This window comes from Arachis ipaensis, chromosome B7, assembly GCF_059453495.1.
Source record: "Arachis ipaensis isolate K30076 ecotype BB chromosome B7, ASM5945349v1, whole genome shotgun sequence".
Taxonomy (NCBI): Eukaryota; Viridiplantae; Streptophyta; class Magnoliopsida; order Fabales; family Fabaceae; genus Arachis; species Arachis ipaensis.
Window position 1 is genome coordinate 82607975 of NC_142442.1, and position 19699 is coordinate 82627673.

At 39.2% G+C, this 19699-nt stretch overlaps 2 protein-coding genes and 1 non-coding gene across 3 annotated transcripts in view; all 3 read right to left on the minus strand.

The window, feature by feature from the left end:
• The window catches only part of LOC148553180 (uncharacterized), a 38267-nt gene that overhangs the window by 13103 nt on the left and 5465 nt on the right, over positions 1-19699 (minus strand). The gene's annotated exons all lie outside the window — the stretch shown is intronic.
• On the minus strand, positions 2422-3210 carry LOC148553183 (uncharacterized). Its single transcript, XM_088493220.1, has one exon. It carries the CDS (start codon positions 3208-3210, stop codon positions 2422-2424), a length of 789 nt encoding a protein of 262 aa, XP_088349346.1.
• On the minus strand, positions 11115-11218 carry LOC148553184 (small nucleolar RNA R71). The gene has a single exon (XR_015892584.1). It is a non-coding gene; the product is annotated as a small nucleolar RNA R71 (small nucleolar RNA).

Below are 19699 nucleotides of genomic sequence, written 5' to 3' on the forward strand. Positions count from 1 at the left end.
AATGCAAATCCTTGATGATAAAACATGTAATGAAAGAAGCATCAAGAAGAATAAAATCATCAACAATGCATTTCAAGGTAAATAAGCAACAGCAAAGCAACAATTCAAGTCAAACTCATATGAAGTTCAATATTTGTCAAGTAGTATGAAGAACAAGAAAATTCATATGACTCAGGCACCATTAAGCAAAACAAAACAGCTGGCTATTTCCTAAAGTCAAGTAATCAATTTGGATATCCTATGAATTTATTAACAATTAAAAGCACCAAAACCATATATAAATTCACAAAGAATAAGCAATGAACAAATTAATGGCTGAACCATGGCACTAATGCAGCAAAAATTGGTCAACAAGGTTCTAATTGACACAGAATTTCGTCAATTAGTTCTTTGATTCCATCAATGACAAATGCACATGAGGGGGAGCCAAAATAAAGCCGGAGATGCTGACCGAATGAATTATGAATTGAACTCGGCCAAAATAAAGTGTACCAAGGTAAAAATAGTACCAAATTCAATGCACAATTTCGGCAGCATCCCGACAATAAATTGGGCATTTCCGAATTAAAACAAGCAGCAAAAACTCAGTTCATATGGATCCAAAGCAGTTCAGAAAAGAGCAGCACTCGTCATGTCATATGAACTCAGACAAGAACAATAATTTCAATCAGTAGTAACAGTTGCAGCTCGTGTGAAATTATAGCATTAAGTAAAACAACATCAAACAGCAATCAAACAGCATACCAGTAACATCAACAGCAAAGCTATTTTAAAATCATACAATTCAGACAACAGGAATAGAGCACTTATCAAACCTAAATCCACTAACCACATCCTAGCTACCTAACCACCTAGAATCAACTAATAACATGCATTTCGAATCTAATTAAACCAAGCAAAAATTAAACAAAGCTAACAAATGATCTAAACAGAATGATAAAGCAAGCAGGGGATGACAGGGGGGCCTGGATGGTGCAGTAACAGTGGAAGAAGTGAATTGAGGTGTGGAGCAAAGTAATGCTAGCTCGGAGGTGGCGGCCGCACGGCGGCACAGTGGTGTCTGTGGTAGTGCTTGGTGAAGGCAGGAAGGAAGAGAAGAGAAGAAGAAAGAAGAAGAAGAAAAAGAAAGGAGGGAGAGGGAGGGGGTAAACGGCGGCTCAGGGTTGCCGGAATGGAGCGGTGGTGCAACGTTGATGGTGGTGAGTGGGAAGGAAGCAATGGAGGGAAGAGGAGCAATTGGAACGTTGATGGAGAAGGGGTTGGGCAACGCGAATGGGTTAGGGTTCTCACGTCAGGGGTTAATGAAATCAAAACCACGCATACACGTGGGTCACGCCTGAGCGTGGATGAGGCAAAAATGCATCGATGCATACGCGTCATAGACGCAAACGCGTGAAGGGGGATAAATGAAGATGACGCGTACACGTGAAGCATGCGTACGCGTCAGCCAAAATTGTGCTAAACGCACAATTTCAATGTCATTTTTACGCAACCCTCTGTTTAGATTAAAGGGGGCAAGGTTTTCATGCGACGCGTGCGCGTCGCGCACGCCTACGCGTGGTATGCCAAAAAATAAAATTGACGCGTACACGTGGCTCGAGTTGTTCCTCTAGCACACTAGCCGCACGATTCCATCACAACTTTCTGTTCGTTGGATGGGAGAACCAAATTTGTATCGATGCCCACGCGTGGCCTACACGCACGCGTGGGTTACCCCTTTTTTTTATATATATGCAGAATGCAGGTGATGATGCAGAAATTATGAATGAACACTGATAGAAATAAAATAAAATAGAACAAAGAATAAAAATGAAAGATCATACCATGGTGGGTTGTCTCCCACCTAGCACTTTTAGTTAAAGTCCTTAAGTTGGACATTTGGTGAGCTCTTTGTCATGGTGGCTTGTGCTTGAACTCATCTTGAAACTTCGACCAACTCTTGGACTTCCAATAATCTTCATCATTCTCAAGTGAATTTACCAAGCCTTGGGGGAGTTCTTCACAAGCTTTGAGCTCCGAAAATTGATCCTCATATAGTCCCGGATCCCAAATCTTATTTCTACACCCGTCTTGAAGTGGATCACCATTGTCCCAAATGGGTGGCAAGCAGTCTGAATTCTCAATACAATACCAAACTCTTCTCTTAGATCCAACCAAATGTTCACTGGTATCACCCTTGCATCTAACTCTTGAAATATTAACCTTGATGGGCCTTGACTTGCAACTCCAACCGCTAAACATTCTTCTCTTACGCTTAATACCACAAAGCTTCCTAAGTTGACCATCGGTTTCAAGAATACCATACTCAAGTGGAACGGTAAAACGAATAGAGATGAGCCTTACCCACTCAAATGAAGGAGTAGATGGCCACCTAGGTAGAGAAGTCTCCAACGTTCTTGACAAAGCGTACTCAACTCCCGTCTAACCCTTGCGAAAGACTTCCACTTCCATATCATTTTCAGATTCAATCGATGAAGGATCTTCAGATTTAATGAGTTCATTTGGGGATGTGGGTTCATCACTAGGAAGACTTGGTTCATGATCATCTCCACCAAGGGAACTCGCTTCTTGATCTATTCCATCCAATTCTTCATAGGGAAGATGCCATGGAGGTTGTGCACTAGCCTCCTTGACATCAATTTCAATCTTCTTGGGGGAATACTCAACAATTCTAGATTCCCATGGAAGTTCAGCATCTCCTAAGTCTTCAACCACTTCTTCCTCTTCAACTATTATGGCTTCCTCCACTTTTTCCAATACAAAATCACGTTCCTCATTGTCCACTGGAGTTTCTAGTGTCTCTTTCATGTTACGCTCTTCTATTGATTCTCCGTATGTAGCCATAGGAGTTTCTTGAGTGCCCAAATGTTGGGAAGCTAATCGATTTACTACTTCATTCAAGGCAGCCGTGAATTCTAGTACTTCCCTTTTCATCTCTCTTTGCCCTTGAAGAAGAACACCAAGAGTGTCATGCATTGAAGATTGGGGTGGATACGAGGGCTCATTACTTGGAAGGAAAGGTTCATGATAAGAGGGTGGTTCATCATAATAAGGATACGGTGGTTCATCACTCTCCATCTTTTCCACTTGTTGCACAACACACTTCAATCCCTTATTTTCAAGTTGAGATTCCTTAGCCATGAGAGCTTTGCATGCTTTCCGGTTTTTCTCTCGCTCCATTTGATCAATAGTTGCTTGAAGTCGATCCATTACTTCTTTGAAATGATCCCGGGGCTCTTGTTCCGCTCAGATTGCATGGTTAGGATTATATGGCTCTAGGGTTGATGGATATGAACACGGTGTATATGAAGGTAGTGGTTCTTGGGAGTAACTGTGTTGGAATTGGGGTGGTTCTATATATGGTTCATATGGCTCATAAGGTGGTTGATATGGTGGATATGGGTTAGGATTATATGAGGATGTTTGGTAGTAGGGGGCTTGTGAGTGTGGTGGTTCAAAGCTATATTGAGGAGGGGGTTCATAGGCATATGGTGGTGGTTGTCGACAAGTACAGGAAGGACTACCACATCCATTAGATTGATATGGTGGAGCTTGTTGGTAACTACAAGGAGGTCCACCGTATCCATCATCTTGGTATGCACCCTGGAATGGCTCTTGACCATAGTAGTTTGGTGGAGGTTGGTTGTCACGAAATGGTCCACCATAACCATTGTCTTGGGATACATCGTAGAATGGTCGTTGCCCATGGCACATTGGAGGGGGTTGTTGCCAAGAGGGTTGATCAAATCCTTGTGCCTCCTCCCATCTTTGATTGTCCCGACCTCGATGCATGTTCTCATTATAGCTTCCATTCCCTACAACATAATTTGAACCAAACTCATAGCGAAAGGGGTGAGAATTCATGATAACAAATAAAAGCAAAAACTAATAAAAATAAGCAACTAAGTCCTGAAACTAACAAAAACTAACAAACAAGCAAAAAGCAAATATTTACAATAACCAATAATAAGGCACACGTTTGCAATTCTCCGGCAACGGCGCCATTTTGATGAATGGATTTTTGCTAGTAAAGAATTCATAATAAATTCTCGTTGCTAGTATACTTTCTAAACCAACAAAGAATCCTTTCATACAAAAATTTGTTTGTCACTAAAGCAAACCCAATAAAATTAAACCGAAGTATTTAAACCTCAGGTCATCTCTCAAGGAATTGCAGGGAGGTATGTTACTATTGGTTAAGGAAAAGTATCCTTTTAGATTTTTAAAATAAGTAACAAGAAAAGTAAATGGCAAGAAAATAAACTAATGGCTAAGAAAGGCTTTTGGCAAGGTATGAGAATTAGAAGTCCTATCCTAGTTATCCTTATCAATTGTGACATCAATTGTCCATTGCTCCCACTTAGTTAACCTCTAACTATGAAGAAAAGTCAAGTGGATAAATTAATTTGATTCCTCATGTCCTAGTCAACTCCTAAGGAAAGACTAGCTTTAGAGGGATCCAAATCAACTAGCAACTTTCAACTATCAATCAACAAAGGAGTTTGATAATTCAAGAGTCTCCAATTACTCAACCAAAGCCAAGAGGAGAAAAATCTAACTTAAAACCCTCCCAAGCATTTTATCAAATATTTGGAAGGCACAAAACAAAAGCATAGAAAAACAATAGAGAATGTAAAATCTAAAACCAACAATTGCAAAATCAATGATAACAAATAATAGAAGAAGCAATAAACATAAAATACCTCAAATTGCATAAAAAGGGAAATCAAATCTAACATGAGAATTCATAAACTAAAATAGCAACATAAAGAGATCAACAAGAGAAATAGATAAATTAAAATCCTAGAACAATTAAAAGTAGAAGAGAAACTAAATTAAAATAAGATAGAATTTAGAAATTTAAAAGGAATAAACTAAGAATCCTAAAACCTAGAGAGATGAGAGAGCCTCTCTCCCTAGAAAACTACATCTAAACCTCAATTATGTGAATGAGAAGTTGTGTCTGAATGAATGAATGATTTCTGGTGCGGAAATTCTAACCACAAACTAACCGGCAAGTGCACCGGGTCGTACCAAGTAATACCTCAGGTGAGTGAGGGTCGATCCCACGAGGATTGATGGACTAAGCAACAATGGTTAAGTGATTTACTTAGTTAGACAAACAGAAAATAGTGTTTGAGAGTTCAAAAGCATTAAACAGTAGATTCAGAAGATCAGAAGGCAGGCAAGTAAATAAGTTGAAAATAATATATGGAGAAATAGTTAAGGCTTCAGAGTTATCTATTTTCCAGATTGACTTTTCTTATTAATTTATTCTAATCATGCAAGATTTAATTCATGGCAAACTATATGTAACTAGACCCTAATTCCTTAGACCTTTCTAGTCTCCTCTAATTCTCATCAACTGCCAATTCCTTGGTCAATTAATTCCAATTAGATGGTGAAGTTTAATTCTAGTTACTATGCCAAAAAAACTCAAATTATCCAAATATAAAAGGATTATATGTCGCATATCCCGTTAAGTCCAGATAATTAGAAGTTTAGGAGAAATTGTTTTCAAGTTATACAAGAACTCAATTAGAAAGAGGGTCATACTTCCATTCCACCCAAATTCATAAGATAAATAACGAAAATAATTCTTAAATTATAAATCAATACATGAATTAAAATAAAGAAAACAATAGAATCAATCCAAACAAATAGACAGAGCTCCTAACATTAACAGTGGAGGTTTAGTTGCTCATGGTTCACAGTGGAAAACTAGGATTGTAAATTGGGCTGAGGTAGAATGAAAAGTTAACTAATTGGAATCCCCAGAAGGGAAGTTTCTTTTCCCTTTTATATCTAATCCTAATTAATTTAAAATCTATTTTCTAAAACTAAATAATATCTTTTCCGATTTTAAAATAAAAAAATTAAAGTTTAAATCAGAATTAATAGGAATCAGCGTTCTCTGCACTTCGCGCTTGTCACGCGTACGCGTCAGTCACGCGTACGTGTCAGTCACGCGTACGCGTCGATGGTCTTCTTCGCGTGTCACGCATACGCGTAAGGTACGCACACGCGTCACTGAGCAACTTTCCAAATTACGCGCACGCGTCAGGTACGCGCACACGTTGCATTGCAAATCTTCAAATCACGCGCACGTGTCAGGTACGCGCATGCGTCGCTCCTCGCTGTCATCTCCTTTAATTCTTTTGTTGCAGAAACTCCATCAAATCCAGCCGAATGCTACCTAAAATAAACAGAATTACACAAGACTCAAAGTAGCATCCATAGTGGCTAAAAGATAATTAATTCCTAATTAAACTCAACAATTTAAATGCAAATTCACTAGGAAAAGATAGAAAAGATGCTCACGCATCAATTCCCCCATTCTGCAGCCTCTATTCTGTGTTCTCGGGCTTGGAATTGGGCCAAAAAGGAGCCCAGAAATCGCTCCCAGCGCTTTTTGTAATTTCTGCACGTGGCACATGTCACGCGTATGCGTAGGTCACACGTACGCGTCGCTTGGCGAAAATCCTTGTCACGCGTACACGTACGCGTCGTCCACGCGTACGCATCGCTGCCAGCTTCTCGAAACTTCATTTTCTCGTGTTCCTTCCACTTTGTATGTTTCCTTTCCATTCTCTAAGCTATTCCTGCCCTATAAAGCCTGAAAACACTTAACACACAGATCACGGCATCGAATGGTAATAAAGGATAATTAAAATTGATAGTTTAAAGGCCTGGGAAACATGTTTTCAACTATATAACAGAATTAGGAAGGATTTGTAAAACCATACAGATTATATGAATAAGTGTGCAAAGAATTGGTAAAAACCACTCAATTTAGCACAACATAAACCATAAAATAGTGGTTTATCTGACTTCTAAAGCAAAAATTTGTAAAGGAAATGTATGCTTTTCAACCACCTTTTTCTTAGCAAAAAGAATATCTCAACAAGTTATATTAGGAAACCCCTTCACTCTACTATTATACCCTTTTACGGTAGATGTAGATGGTGTAACCACCTATTGTATACCAAATCAACCTATTCTATTCGAATTTATACAAAAACTAAAAAGGAAAGAATTAAATTTACTACAACAGATGGCTACTTCACAAATCAATATAAGAGAAAGAAAAAAGAAACAAGTTAGTTTCCTGAACCAAAAAATTGTATATAAGAAAATAGAACAACAATTAGAAAGTCAAAAAATTCAAACTCTAATAAAAGGGATAGAAGACAGGATAAAAAAGGACTTGTGTAGCCTAAATCCAAAAGCTTTTCATCATAGAAAATTACATGAAATATCTTTACCCTATGAAGATGACTTTAATGAAAAAGATATCCCCACTAAAGCCAAACCGATACAAATGAACAAAGAATTATTGACATATTGTAAAAAAGAAATCCAGGAATACTTAGATAAAGGACTAATCAGGCCATCAAAATCTCCTTGGAGTTGCACAAGGTTCTATGTAATGAAAGCTTCAGAAATCGAAAGAGGAGCTCCAAGGTTAGTAATTAACTATAAGCCTCTAAATAAAGCCTTAAAATGGATAAGATATCCCTTACCAAATAAAAATGACTTAATTAAAAGACTAAGTAAGGCTACTATATTCTCTAAATTTGATTTAAAATCCGGATACTACCAAATCTCAATGAAAGAAGAAGACCGATATAAAACAGCTTTTATATTACCCTTTGGACATTATGAATGGAATGTAATGCCCCAAGGATTAAAAAATGCACCAAGTGCATTTCAAAAAATTATGAATAATATTTTTTATGCATATGTAGATTTTACCATAGTCTACTGATGCCAAGGCATCATAGGCTAGTTTCACTAGCATTTTTCTGTTAGTTTTAGTTGTTTTATGCATTTTCTTGAGCTTAAAGTGACCAAAAATGGTAAATGTAGAACAAAGTAATGAACCATCCCAAACAATATGATTTTGATGCAAATTCCATGAGTTTTAGTTATATTACTTAAATGCTATGAATGAAAGATTTCTCATGGAATTTTGCAAGACTTTGATGCAATTGTTTGGATGATTTCAGGGAAGAAGAGGCTAAGCAAGGAAGCAACAAAATCAATAAAGGAAGCTTGAATATCACATGTGGAGTTTAAGTTCCAGTTTAAGCCTAAACTGGAGCTTAAACGCCAAAATCATGAAGGATAAGTAATGCTGGGATTGAAGTTTAACCTCCAGTTTGACCTCAAACTGGAGGTTAAACGCCAGAATGAAAAGCCTCACTTAAGGAGCACTCCACGTTTAACCTCCAGTTTGACCTCAAACTGGAGGTTAAATGCCAGAATGAGTATGCCACCCAGGGAGGAGTTCCACGTTTAACCTCCAGTTTGACCTCAAACTGGAGGTTAAACGCCAGAACCAGGAAGAGTACCAGGGGCCATTCCACGTTTAAGCTCCAGTTTGACTCAAACTGGAGCTTAAACGTGTTCGATAGTTTCTCCACTCCAGGGTTGCTCTCTCCAAGCTTCCACGTTTAAGCTCCAGTTTGACTCAAACTGGAGCTTAAACGTGTTCGACGTTTTCTTTCACTCCAGGGTTGCTCTCTCCACCTCCACGTTTAACCTCCAGTTTGACCCCAAACTGGAGGTTAAACGTGTTCGACACCTCCAGGGCCACCATTCCAAGCTTCCACGTTTAACCTCCAGTTTGACCTCAAACTGGAGGTTAAACGTGTTCGACCTCCAGTATGCCTCCACCCCTTTCCACGTTTAACCTCCAGTTTGACCTCAAACTGGAGGTTAAACGTGTTCGACCTCCAGGATGCCTCATTCCCTTTCCACGTTTAACCTCCAGTTTAACCTTAAACTGGAGGTTAAACGTGTTCGACTACATTACTCTCCAGGGCTACCTTCTTCCATTTCCACGTTTAAGCTTCAGTTTAACCTTAACTAAAGCTTAAACGTGCCTCTACAAATGGCCTCACTGGAAGTGTCTGGCGTTTAAGTTGCAGTTTAAGCTTAAACTACAACTTAAACGCCACTCTTGAAAAGGGTTTCTGGGCCAAAAATATTGTGATTTAAGTTAGTCTTTGAGCACAATTATTAACTTAAACTTACTTTGGTATGAAACCCAATTGAATATCATGGTTTATGGGATTGGGCCTGAAGGATTGATGAGTTTGAAATCTCAATTTATTGAGTCATGTGTCATTATTTGATTATCACTAAGTTGGCTCAATAAATGTTACAGGACTTGGATCAACAACCTCATCAAGATTATGGATCATAAACCCAAGGCAAAAGAAAAGCAAGGAGAGGCCTCAAAGCCCAAGAAGCACAACTGAAGCTCAATATAGAAAGTGTATAAATAGGATAGAAGTTAAGTTAGAGGGGACTTTTACTTTCACTTTTAGCTAGTTTCCTTTTCTTTGTAATTGAATTCAGAGCTATGATTCACTAAACCCCCTTTCATTGGGTTAGGGAGCTCTATTGTAATTCAATGAATCAATAATAGTTTATCTTCTTCTTCAATCTTTTCTCTTGAAATTTGTTAGAAAGCTTCTCGATCTAATTCCATTGAGTAGTTGTCTTGGGAAAGAGACTACTCATATTTGGAATCCTTCGGAGCCTTGGGAAAGGAATGGAGGATTCATGCTAGAGAAGCTTTCTCACAGTGGATTGGATTGGGGTTTGGATGGATATTGTGACATGTAATCCTACCAAATTGTGGTTCATGAAATTGTGTGGTATAATCAGTGATCAAGCATCATCTCTTCTTATGAACATTTAAACCAAGGGATTGGGAATTTGTTTGTTTTTAGAGAGCATTGGTGAGCCAAGGAATTGGGATCCAATCATATAAGATTGCCAAGCAAAATTTAATGAATACATTGGTTGAGGAAGAGATTTACATGTTTTGATTCGGAGATTTCAATATCTCCTAAACCCAATGAATTCCCCATTTCTGATTTCCACTTTCTCTTTACATTCTGCAATTTAATTCTTGCAATCATCCCCATTCCCTTTTAATTTCAGCAATTTACATTCTGCTCTTTAATTCATGCAATTTAAGATTCAGCCATTTAATTTTCTTGTCATTTACTTTTCCCGCCAATTTTACATTCCGCAATTATCATCTCAATTCTTGATTCCGCTCAACTAGAACACACTTCTAATCCGAATTGCTCACTCAACCAATCCTTGTGGGATTCGACCTCACTCTATTGTGAGTTTTTACTTGACGACGATAACCGGTGCACTTGCCGGAAGGAATTTTGCCGATCGTGCAATTTCCTAAATCGTAGCATAACTAGTTTATGTGCATCAAGTTTATGGCGCCGTTGCCGGGGATTGGTTTTCGATTGACAATTCTCAAATTGGAAGCTAACTAGATTGAGCAATTTTCTCTTGCTTTGTTAATTCTGTTCTAGATACTTGTTGAATTTTAATTTCTGCACTTTTACATGCTTTCCTTCTTTATGCCTTTAAATCCATGCAACTAACTCACTGACTCACTAACTGTTTGATTTAATTCCTCAATTGATCTAACCATACTCTTCCATTAACCAAGAGTATTTCACTTGTTTGTGTTTGAGCTGTGTTCTTGTATGACAGGTAGGAGAGGAGGGACATCAACTCCTCCATATACCGAACCGGAAAGAACCCTTCATAAACTTAGAAGGGAAGCAAGAGGGAAGAGAGTAGTGGGAGAAGAGGAATCTGAAGGAGAATCTGAGGACAACTTTGAGGAAGCTCTAGATCTCAACATGGATAGAGAAGTTCACAACCATGAGAGAGCTGATGGAAACAATGCCATTCCTGAGAGGAGGGTTCTTAGTTCATACATAAACCCAACCTCTGGGAATTGTGGTAGTAGCATCCAGAAACCACCCATTCAGGCCAACAATTTTGAGCTCAAGCCACAGCTAATATCATTGGTGGAAAATCATTGTTCCTTTGGAGGAAGTGCTAATGAAGACCCAAACCAACATCTCACAAAGTTCCTGAGAATTTGTGACACTGTGAAGTCCAATGGAGTCCAGGAAGATGCCTATAAACTGCTCTTGTTCCCATTTTCACTTAGGGACAAGGCAGCTAAGTGGCTGGAATCATTCCCAAGGGGGAGTCTAACCACATGGGATGAGGTGGAAGGCAAGTTTCTGGCACGTTTCTACCCTCCACAAAAGGTCAATAGGCTTCGATCTGAGGTCCAAACTTTTAGACAACAAGATGGTGAAACTCTCTACGAGGCATGGGAGAGATTCAAGGACTTGACAAGGAAATGCCCACCAAACATGTTCCATGATTGGGTGCAATTGCACATCTTCTATGATGGGCTCTCTTATGAATCAAGGAAGGCTGTAGACCATTCATCAGGAGGTTCATTGAACAAGAAAAAGACCGTGGAAGAAGCCATTGAAGTGATCGAGACAGTGGCTGAGAATGAGTACTACTATGCATCAGAAAGGCACAACACTAAGGGAGTCATGGAGCTGAACCATGTGGATACAATTCTAGCCCAAAACAAGGTGTTTGCCAAGCAACTAGCAGAGCTTACCAGGCAATTAGAAACAAAGCAAGTGGCTGCAATACACACACAAGATCAAGAGGAAGAAGGCATTGAAGGAGGTGATTGGGAAGAGGCCAATTATGTGGGAAACCAACAAAGGCAATCATATGATCCACACTCCAACACTTACAACCCAGGCTGGAGAAACCACCCAAACTTTGGGTGGGGAAACCAACAAACCCAACCACAAAACCACAAACCTTACAACCACAACCAACAAAACAATTCCTCATACCAAAACTCCAACCAAAGATCATACCAAGCCACACAAAACACTTACCCCCAATCATCATATCACGGCCAAAATAATCAACATACCCAACCTAATTCGAACCAACAATTTCAAGATCAATTAAACCGGATGGAAGGAATGCTTGCAACCATGAGCCAAGACATAATTGAATTGAAGGCTTTTAAGGAAGAAGTAAATTCTAACTTGCAAAACCAAGGAGCTGCCATCCAGAAGCTAGAAAATCAAATTTTGTATTTGACTAAGCAAGCCCCTGGGACAAGCAGTTCTCATGCTGCCAAGGCTATTGCAAGGGAGGAATGTAAGGCCATAACACTCAGAAGTGGAAAGAATCTAAAGGATATTTCAAGGGAAACCACAGAGGATGAAGCAAAGGAAAATGTGAAAGACAAAGAACAAGGACAATCTGTTACACCGTTTGCAACAAAAGAAAAAGAAAAAGAGGTCTTGAAGCCTTATACACCAAAAGCACCTTATCCTCAACGTTTGATGAAAAGTGAAAAGGATGGCCAATTCTCCAGGTTCTTGGAGATTTTCAAGAAGCTTCAAATCAACATTCCCTTTGCTGAGGCAATAGAGCAAATGCCACTCTATGCAAAATTCTTAAAAGAATTAATGACCAAGAAGAGAAGCTGGAGAAATGAGGAAACTGTGTTGTTAACTGAAGAATGCAGTGCCATCATTCAGCACAAATTGCCTCAGAAATTGAAGGACCCAGGCAGTTTCCAAATCCCCTGTATTATAGGAGAAGTCATGGTGGAGAAGGCCTTGTGTGATTTAGGGGCCAGCATCAATTTGATGTCGCTAACAATGATGAGAAGAATGAAGATTGAAGAAGCCAAACCAACAAGAATGGCCCTCCAATTGGCAGATCGAACTTTTAAATTCCCTCATGGGATAGTTGAGGATTTGTTGGTGAAAGTGGGAGAATTTATATTTCCTGCTGATTTTGTGGTGTTAGATATGGAGGAAGAAGCCAAAGCTTCAATAATTCTGGGAAGACCCTTCCTAGCTACTGCTGGAGCCATCATAGATGTACAAAAGGGTGAACTCACCCTTAGACTCCATGATGAGAAATTGGTGTTTAATGTATTCAAGGCAATGAGCTATCCATCAGAATCACTAAGGAAATGCATGAGGGTTGATGTAGTGGACATTGCAGTACAAGAAACTTTTGAGGAAACAATAAAGGAAGTGGCAGAGGAGGAGTTCACCAAGGATATTGAAGTTAGTGATATCAAGGATGATGACACAACTATGCTAAGCAGGCCAGAGAAAGTGAAAGAAGAAAAGGAAGCACCAAAACCTGAGCTCAAAGCATTGCCCCCTAATCTCAAGTATGCATACTTGGGTAGTGATGAGAGTCACCCTGTTATCATTAGCTCGGCCTTGAGCCAAGAACAAGAAGAAGAATTGATCAAGGTGCTGCAAACTCATCAAGATGCCATTGGATGGACCCTAGCTGATTTGAAGGGGATAAGTTCATCCATATGCATGCATAAAATCTTGTTAGAAGAAGATGCTAGACCCTCCATTCAAGCTCAAAGAAGATTGAATCCCGTCATGAAAGAAGTGGTACAAAAGGAAGTGAGGAAGTTATGGCAGGCAGGGGTAATCTACCCCATTTCTGATAGCCCATGGGTTAGTCCCATCCATGTAGTGCCCAAGAAAGGTGGCATAATTGTGGTTCCAAATGAGAAGAACGAACTCATACCCACAAGAACCGTTACTGGATGGAGGATGTGCATAGACTACAGGAAACTTAATGAAGCCACCAGAAAAGATCATTTCCCACTCCCATTCATGGATCAGATGCTTGAAAGGCTTGCCGGACATGCTTACTATTGCTTCTTGGATGGATATTCGGGCTACAACCAAATAGTAGTTGATCCTAGTGATCAAGAGAAAACATCATTTGTTTGTCCATATGGAGTTTTTGCTTATAGACGCATGCCCTTTGGGTTGTGCAATGCACCTGCCACTTTCCAAAGATGCATGCTGTCCATCTTTTCGGACATGATTGAAAAATTTATTGAGGTCTTCATGGACGATTTTTCTGTGTTTGGGGATTCTTTTCCCAGCTGCCTACACCACCTTGCCTTGGTGCTTAAGAGGTGCCAAGAGACTAACCTAGTATTAAACTGGGAAAAGTGTCATTTCATGGTCACAGAAGGAATAGTCCTTGGCCACAAAATCTCTAATAGAGGCATGGAGGTGGACAGAGCTAAGGTGGAAATCATTGAAAAACTACCTCCACCTAGTAATGTCAAGGCAGTTAGAAGCTTTTTGGGACACGCTGGTTTTTACAGAAGGTTTATTAGAGACTTTTCTAAAATAGCAAAACCTTTGAGTAACTTGCTCGTCTCTGATACACCCTTTGTATTTGATAAAAATTGCATGCTAGCCTATGATCTTTTGAAGCAAAAACTTTCCTCTGCACCTATCATTGCCCCACCTGATTGGAACTTACCTTTTGAACTGATGTGTGATGCATCAGACCTTGCTATTGGGGCCGTGTTAGGACAAAGGAAAAACAATTTGGTGCATGTGATTTATTATGCCAGTAAAGTCTTGAATGCTAACCAAAAGAATTACACAACCACTGAAAAAGAACTCTTGGCAATAGTCTTTGCATTTGACAAATTTAGATCTTATCTCATTGGATCTAAAGTCATTGTCTTCACTGATCATTCAGCTTTAAAATATTTACTTGCTAAACAAGAATCTAAACCAAGACTTATTAGATGGGTTCTTTTGTTGCAGGAATTTGACATTGAAATCAAAGACAAGAAGGGTGTAGAAAACAAGGTGGCAGATCATTTATCAAGGATACCATGTGAAGAAGGAAGCACACAAAGCACACATGTAAATGAGTGCTTTCCTGATGAACAACTCATGGTAATTCACAAAGCACCCTGGTTTGCAGACATAGCAAATTTCAAGGCCACTGGGAGTTTACCTTTGGAATTTAACAAACATCAAAGGAAGAAATTGGTAAATGATGCCAAATACTTCATCTGGGACGAACCATACTTGTTCAAAAAATGTTCCGATGGCATACTCAGAAGATGCATATCCAAGGAAGAAGGAAGGGAAGTTTTATGGGACTGCCATGGCTCCACTTATGGAGGGCACTTTGCAGGAGAAAGAACAGCAGCTAAGGTGTTGCAGTGTGGTTTTTATTGGCCCACTATCTTCAAAGATGCAAAAGAATTAGTGAAGCACTGCCATGAATGCCAGAAAGCTGGGAACTTGCCAAGAAGAAATGAAATGCCACAACAATTCATTCTGGAACTTGAATTGTTTGATGTGTGGGGGATAGATTTCATGGGACCATTTCCCTCCTCATACTCAAACAATTACATTCTTGTGGCAGTAGACTATGTCTCCAAATGGGTTGAAGCAACAGCAACTCCAACCAATGATAATAAGGTAGTCATGAACTTCCTCAGAAAACACATTTTTTGCCGTTTTAGGGTTCCAAGAGCAATCATCAGTGATGGAGGAAGCCACTTCTGCAACAAACCATTAGAGGCATTGCTTCTAAAATATGGAGTCAAACACAGGGTAGCCACACCATACCATCCACAGACAAGTGGGCAAGCCGAAATATCTAACAGAGAACTCAAAAGAATCCTGGAAAAGACTGTGGGAACTTCAAGGAAGGACTGGTCGATTAAGCTAGATGATGCTCTTTGGGCATATAGGACAGCTTTCAAAACACCAATTGGAATGTCGCCTTACCAACTAGTATATGGAAAAGCTTGTCATCTGCCACTGGAGTTGGAGCACAAGGCATACTGGGCCTTGAAACTTCTGAACTTGGATAACAAAGCCGCTGGAGAAAGAAGGATGTTGCAAATTCAAGAGTTGGAAGAATTCAGAGCGGAAGCTTATGAGAATGCCAAAATTTACAAAGAAAGAGCAAAGAAGAAGCATGACAGCAACATAGCCCCAAGGAAATTTGAAGAAGGGCAAAAAGTATTGCTCTACAATTCTAGGCTGAAGCTATTTCCAGGGAAGCTAAAATCAAGGTGGTCTGGACCATTCCTTGTCACCAAGGTCTCCAATTATGGACAAGTAGAAATCATGGAAGAAAAGTCACAACGAACCTTCATTGTTAACGGTCAAAGACTCAAACATTACTTGGGAGATGTGGAGGAGAAGGACAAAGTTAAATATCACCTCAACTGAGGAAGCTGACCGTCAAGCTAATGACGTTAAAGAAGCGCTTGTTGGGAGGCAACCCAACCTGAGGTAATACCTTGTTGCTGTTTCTTTTATTTGTTTCAATAAAAAGGGTAAAGTAGTTTCTGTGCATTGCAAAGAATTAAGTTTGGTGTTTCACACCAAACAATGAATTCATGGATCCATAAGTCAAAGGGGAATGTGTGACTCTAAGTTTGGTGTTCCACCATAAAGATCAACTGAACACAACAACCTTTGAATTATGTGAAAGGAACAACTATTCTAAGCAGTCACAGAAATGCTTAAAACCCTTAGTAGCAACATCATTCCAAGATAACTCAAGGATTCAAAGAACACAGAGAAGTAAGTGGGAGACTAAGTTTGGTGTTCACACACCAACTTAAGAATCCGATGCTTACCCACACATAGTTGAGCTAACCACTTAAGTGCTTGAGGAGCAAGCAACTTCATTACTCTTTGCAGGAAAGGATACAAGAACCTTAAAGCATGAAGCAACATTTAGGAAGAAGAAGGAGAAATCAAAGTGTTTCCTGTCAACAAAGAGAAAACAAGGAATTTCACAAGGTGGTATTATTCCTTGATAATTCTTTAAAAAGGCCAAACAAAAGCATGCGTGTTCTGGTTTAAACTGTAAATGTTGAATCTTTTTGGAATGTGTAGTTTGTTTTAGTATGTCTGTTTGTTAATTGCTTTGAATAAAGTGAATGCCTAGATGTTTGGATATAACTTCACCTTCTTAAACAAGTGCGTGCCATGCTTGTTCTGTTTCAAAAATAAAAGAAAAGTTTGAACAAAAGTAACTTGGCTAAATTAGTGACAAATCAAGTAGAATTAAGTGGTGGTATGCATGCTTGATTGTTTAGTCACATCACAAAAATTAGAGTGTAGAATTATCATTTTTTATGTAGAAGTAAAAATTGTCTATGGATCTTGATGAATAAATGTCTTTGGCCATGAAAAAGAAAGAAAAAGGAGAAGAAAAAGCCACGGAAAAAGGCAACCAAAAAGCAAAAAAAATTGAGAAAATAAGCTAGGCACCAATGGTTTGAACTTCTGAGACAAATGCCTGTGGTGTTTTTGTATTAAGGATATGCTTGGATGAATAGGTTCTGAGGAGTGTTTCAACACTTGGTAACTTGGGTTAACTAACCCGGGATTATCAACCAAAAGTCCATTATCAAGAGCAACCTAAACACAAAACATTTAGTCACACAAAGAGGTGCTGGGCACCAATGTCTCAAGAAGAAATGTGAACTAAAATGCCTAAGGTGGATATGTGTAGTGCACTGATAAGAAAAAGAAAATGCCAAAGGCTTGTGCAACACATGACACTAAGCAAACAAGGAGCAAAAGAAGCTCCAAGAAAAAGAAAAGAAAAACAAAAGAAAAGTGCCAAAGACATAAGAATAACAGGAGGCCATAGCAATTTTTGATGGATGCAATGAAAAAGTGATAATCCTACCTGATAAGTATGAAAAAGTGATGCTGCAACTTTCTGCATAGAACCCTTCTGATGAACTTCAAATGCTTGCTAATATAGCCAATGTAATTACTTTCTGTTCATACTTTCTTCTCAAATAACTCAGGACTTGCTTAGGGACAAGCAAGTATTAAGTTTGGTGTTGTGATGCCAAGGCATCATAGGCTAGTTTCACTAGCATTTTTCTGTTAGTTTTAGTTGTTTTATGCATTTTCTTGAGCTTAAAGTGACCAAAAATGGTAAATGTAGAACAAAGTAATGAACCATCCCAAACAATATGATTTTGATGCAAATTCCATGAGTTTTAGTTATATTACTTAAATGCTATGAATGAAAGATTTCTCATGGAATTTTGCAAGACTTTGATGCAATTGTTTGGATGATTTCAGGGAAGAAGAGGCTAAGCAAGGAAGCAACAAAATCAATAAAGGAAGCTTGAATATCACATGTGGAGTTTAAGTTCCAGTTTAAGCCTAAACTGGAGCTTAAACGCCAAAATCATGAAGGATAAGTAATGCTGGGATTGAAGTTTAACCTCCAGTTTGACCTCAAACTGGAGGTTAAACGCCAGAATGAAAAGCCTCACTTAAGGAGCACTCCACGTTTAACCTCCAGTTTGACCTCAAACTGGAGGTTAAACGCCAGAATGAGTATGCCACCCAGGGAGGAGTTCCACGTTTAACCTCCAGTTTGACCTCAAACTGGAGGTTAAACGCCAGAACCAGGAAGAGTACCAGGGGCCATTCCACGTTTAAGCTCCAGTTTGACTCAAACTGGAGCTTAAACGTGTTCGATAGTTTCTCCACTCCAGGGTTGCTCTCTCCAAGCTTCCACGTTTAAGCTCCAGTTTGACTCAAACTGGAGCTTAAACGTGTTCGACGTTTTCTTTCACTCCAGGGTTGCTCTCTCCACCTCCACGTTTAACCTCCAGTTTGACCCCAAACTGGAGGTTAAACGTGTTCGACACCTCCAGGGCCACCATTCCAAGCTTCCACGTTTAACCTCCAGTTTGACCTCAAACTGGAGGTTAAACGTGTTCGACCTCCAGTATGCCTCCACCCCTTTCCACGTTTAACCTCCAGTTTGACCTCAAACTGGAGGTTAAACGTGTTCGACCTCCAGGATGCCTCATTCCCTTTCCACGTTTAACCTCCAGTTTAACCTTAAACTGGAGGTTAAACGTGTTCGACTACATTACTCTCCAGGGCTACCTTCTTCCATTTCCACGTTTAAGCTTCAGTTTAACCTTAACTAAAGCTTAAACGTGCCTCTACAAATGGCCTCACTGGAAGTGTCTGGCGTTTAAGTTGCAGTTTAAGCTTAAACTACAACTTAAACGCCACTCTTGAAAAGGGTTTCTGGGCCAAAAATATTGTGATTTAAGTTAGTCTTTGAGCACAATTATTAACTTAAACTTACTTTGGTATGAAACCCAATTGAATATCATGGTTTATGGGATTGGGCCTGAAGGATTGATGAGTTTGAAATCTCAATTTATTGAGTCATGTGTCATTATTTGATTATCACTAAGTTGGCTCAATAAATGTTACAGGACTTGGATCAACAACCTCATCAAGATTATGGATCATAAACCCAAGGCAAAAGAAAAGCAAGGAGAGGCCTCAAAGCCCAAGAAGCACAACTGAAGCTCAATATAGAAAGTGTATAAATAGGATAGAAGTTAAGTTAGAGGGGACTTTTACTTTCACTTTTAGCTAGTTTCCTTTTCTTTGTAATTGAATTCAGAGCTATGATTCACTAAACCCCCTTTCATTGGGTTAGGGAGCTCTATTGTAATTCAATGAATCAATAATAGTTTATCTTCTTCTTCAATCTTTTCTCTTGAAATTTGTTAGAAAGCTTCTCGATCTAATTCCATTGAGTAGTTGTCTTGGGAAAGAGACTACTCATATTTGGAATCCTTCGGAGCCTTGGGAAAGGAATGGAGGATTCATGCTAGAGAAGCTTTCTCACAGTGGATTGGATTGGGGTTTGGATGGATATTGTGACATGTAATCCTACCAAATTGTGGTTCATGAAATTGTGTGGTATAATCAGTGATCAAGCATCATCTCTTCTTATGAACATTTAAACCAAGGGATTGGGAATTTGTTTGTTTTTAGAGAGCATTGGTGAGCCAAGGAATTGGGATCCAATCATATAAGATTGCCAAGCAAAATTTAATGAATGCATTGGTTGAGGAAGAGATTTACATGTTTTGATTCGGAGATTTCAATATCTCCTAAACCCAATGAATTCCCCATTTCTG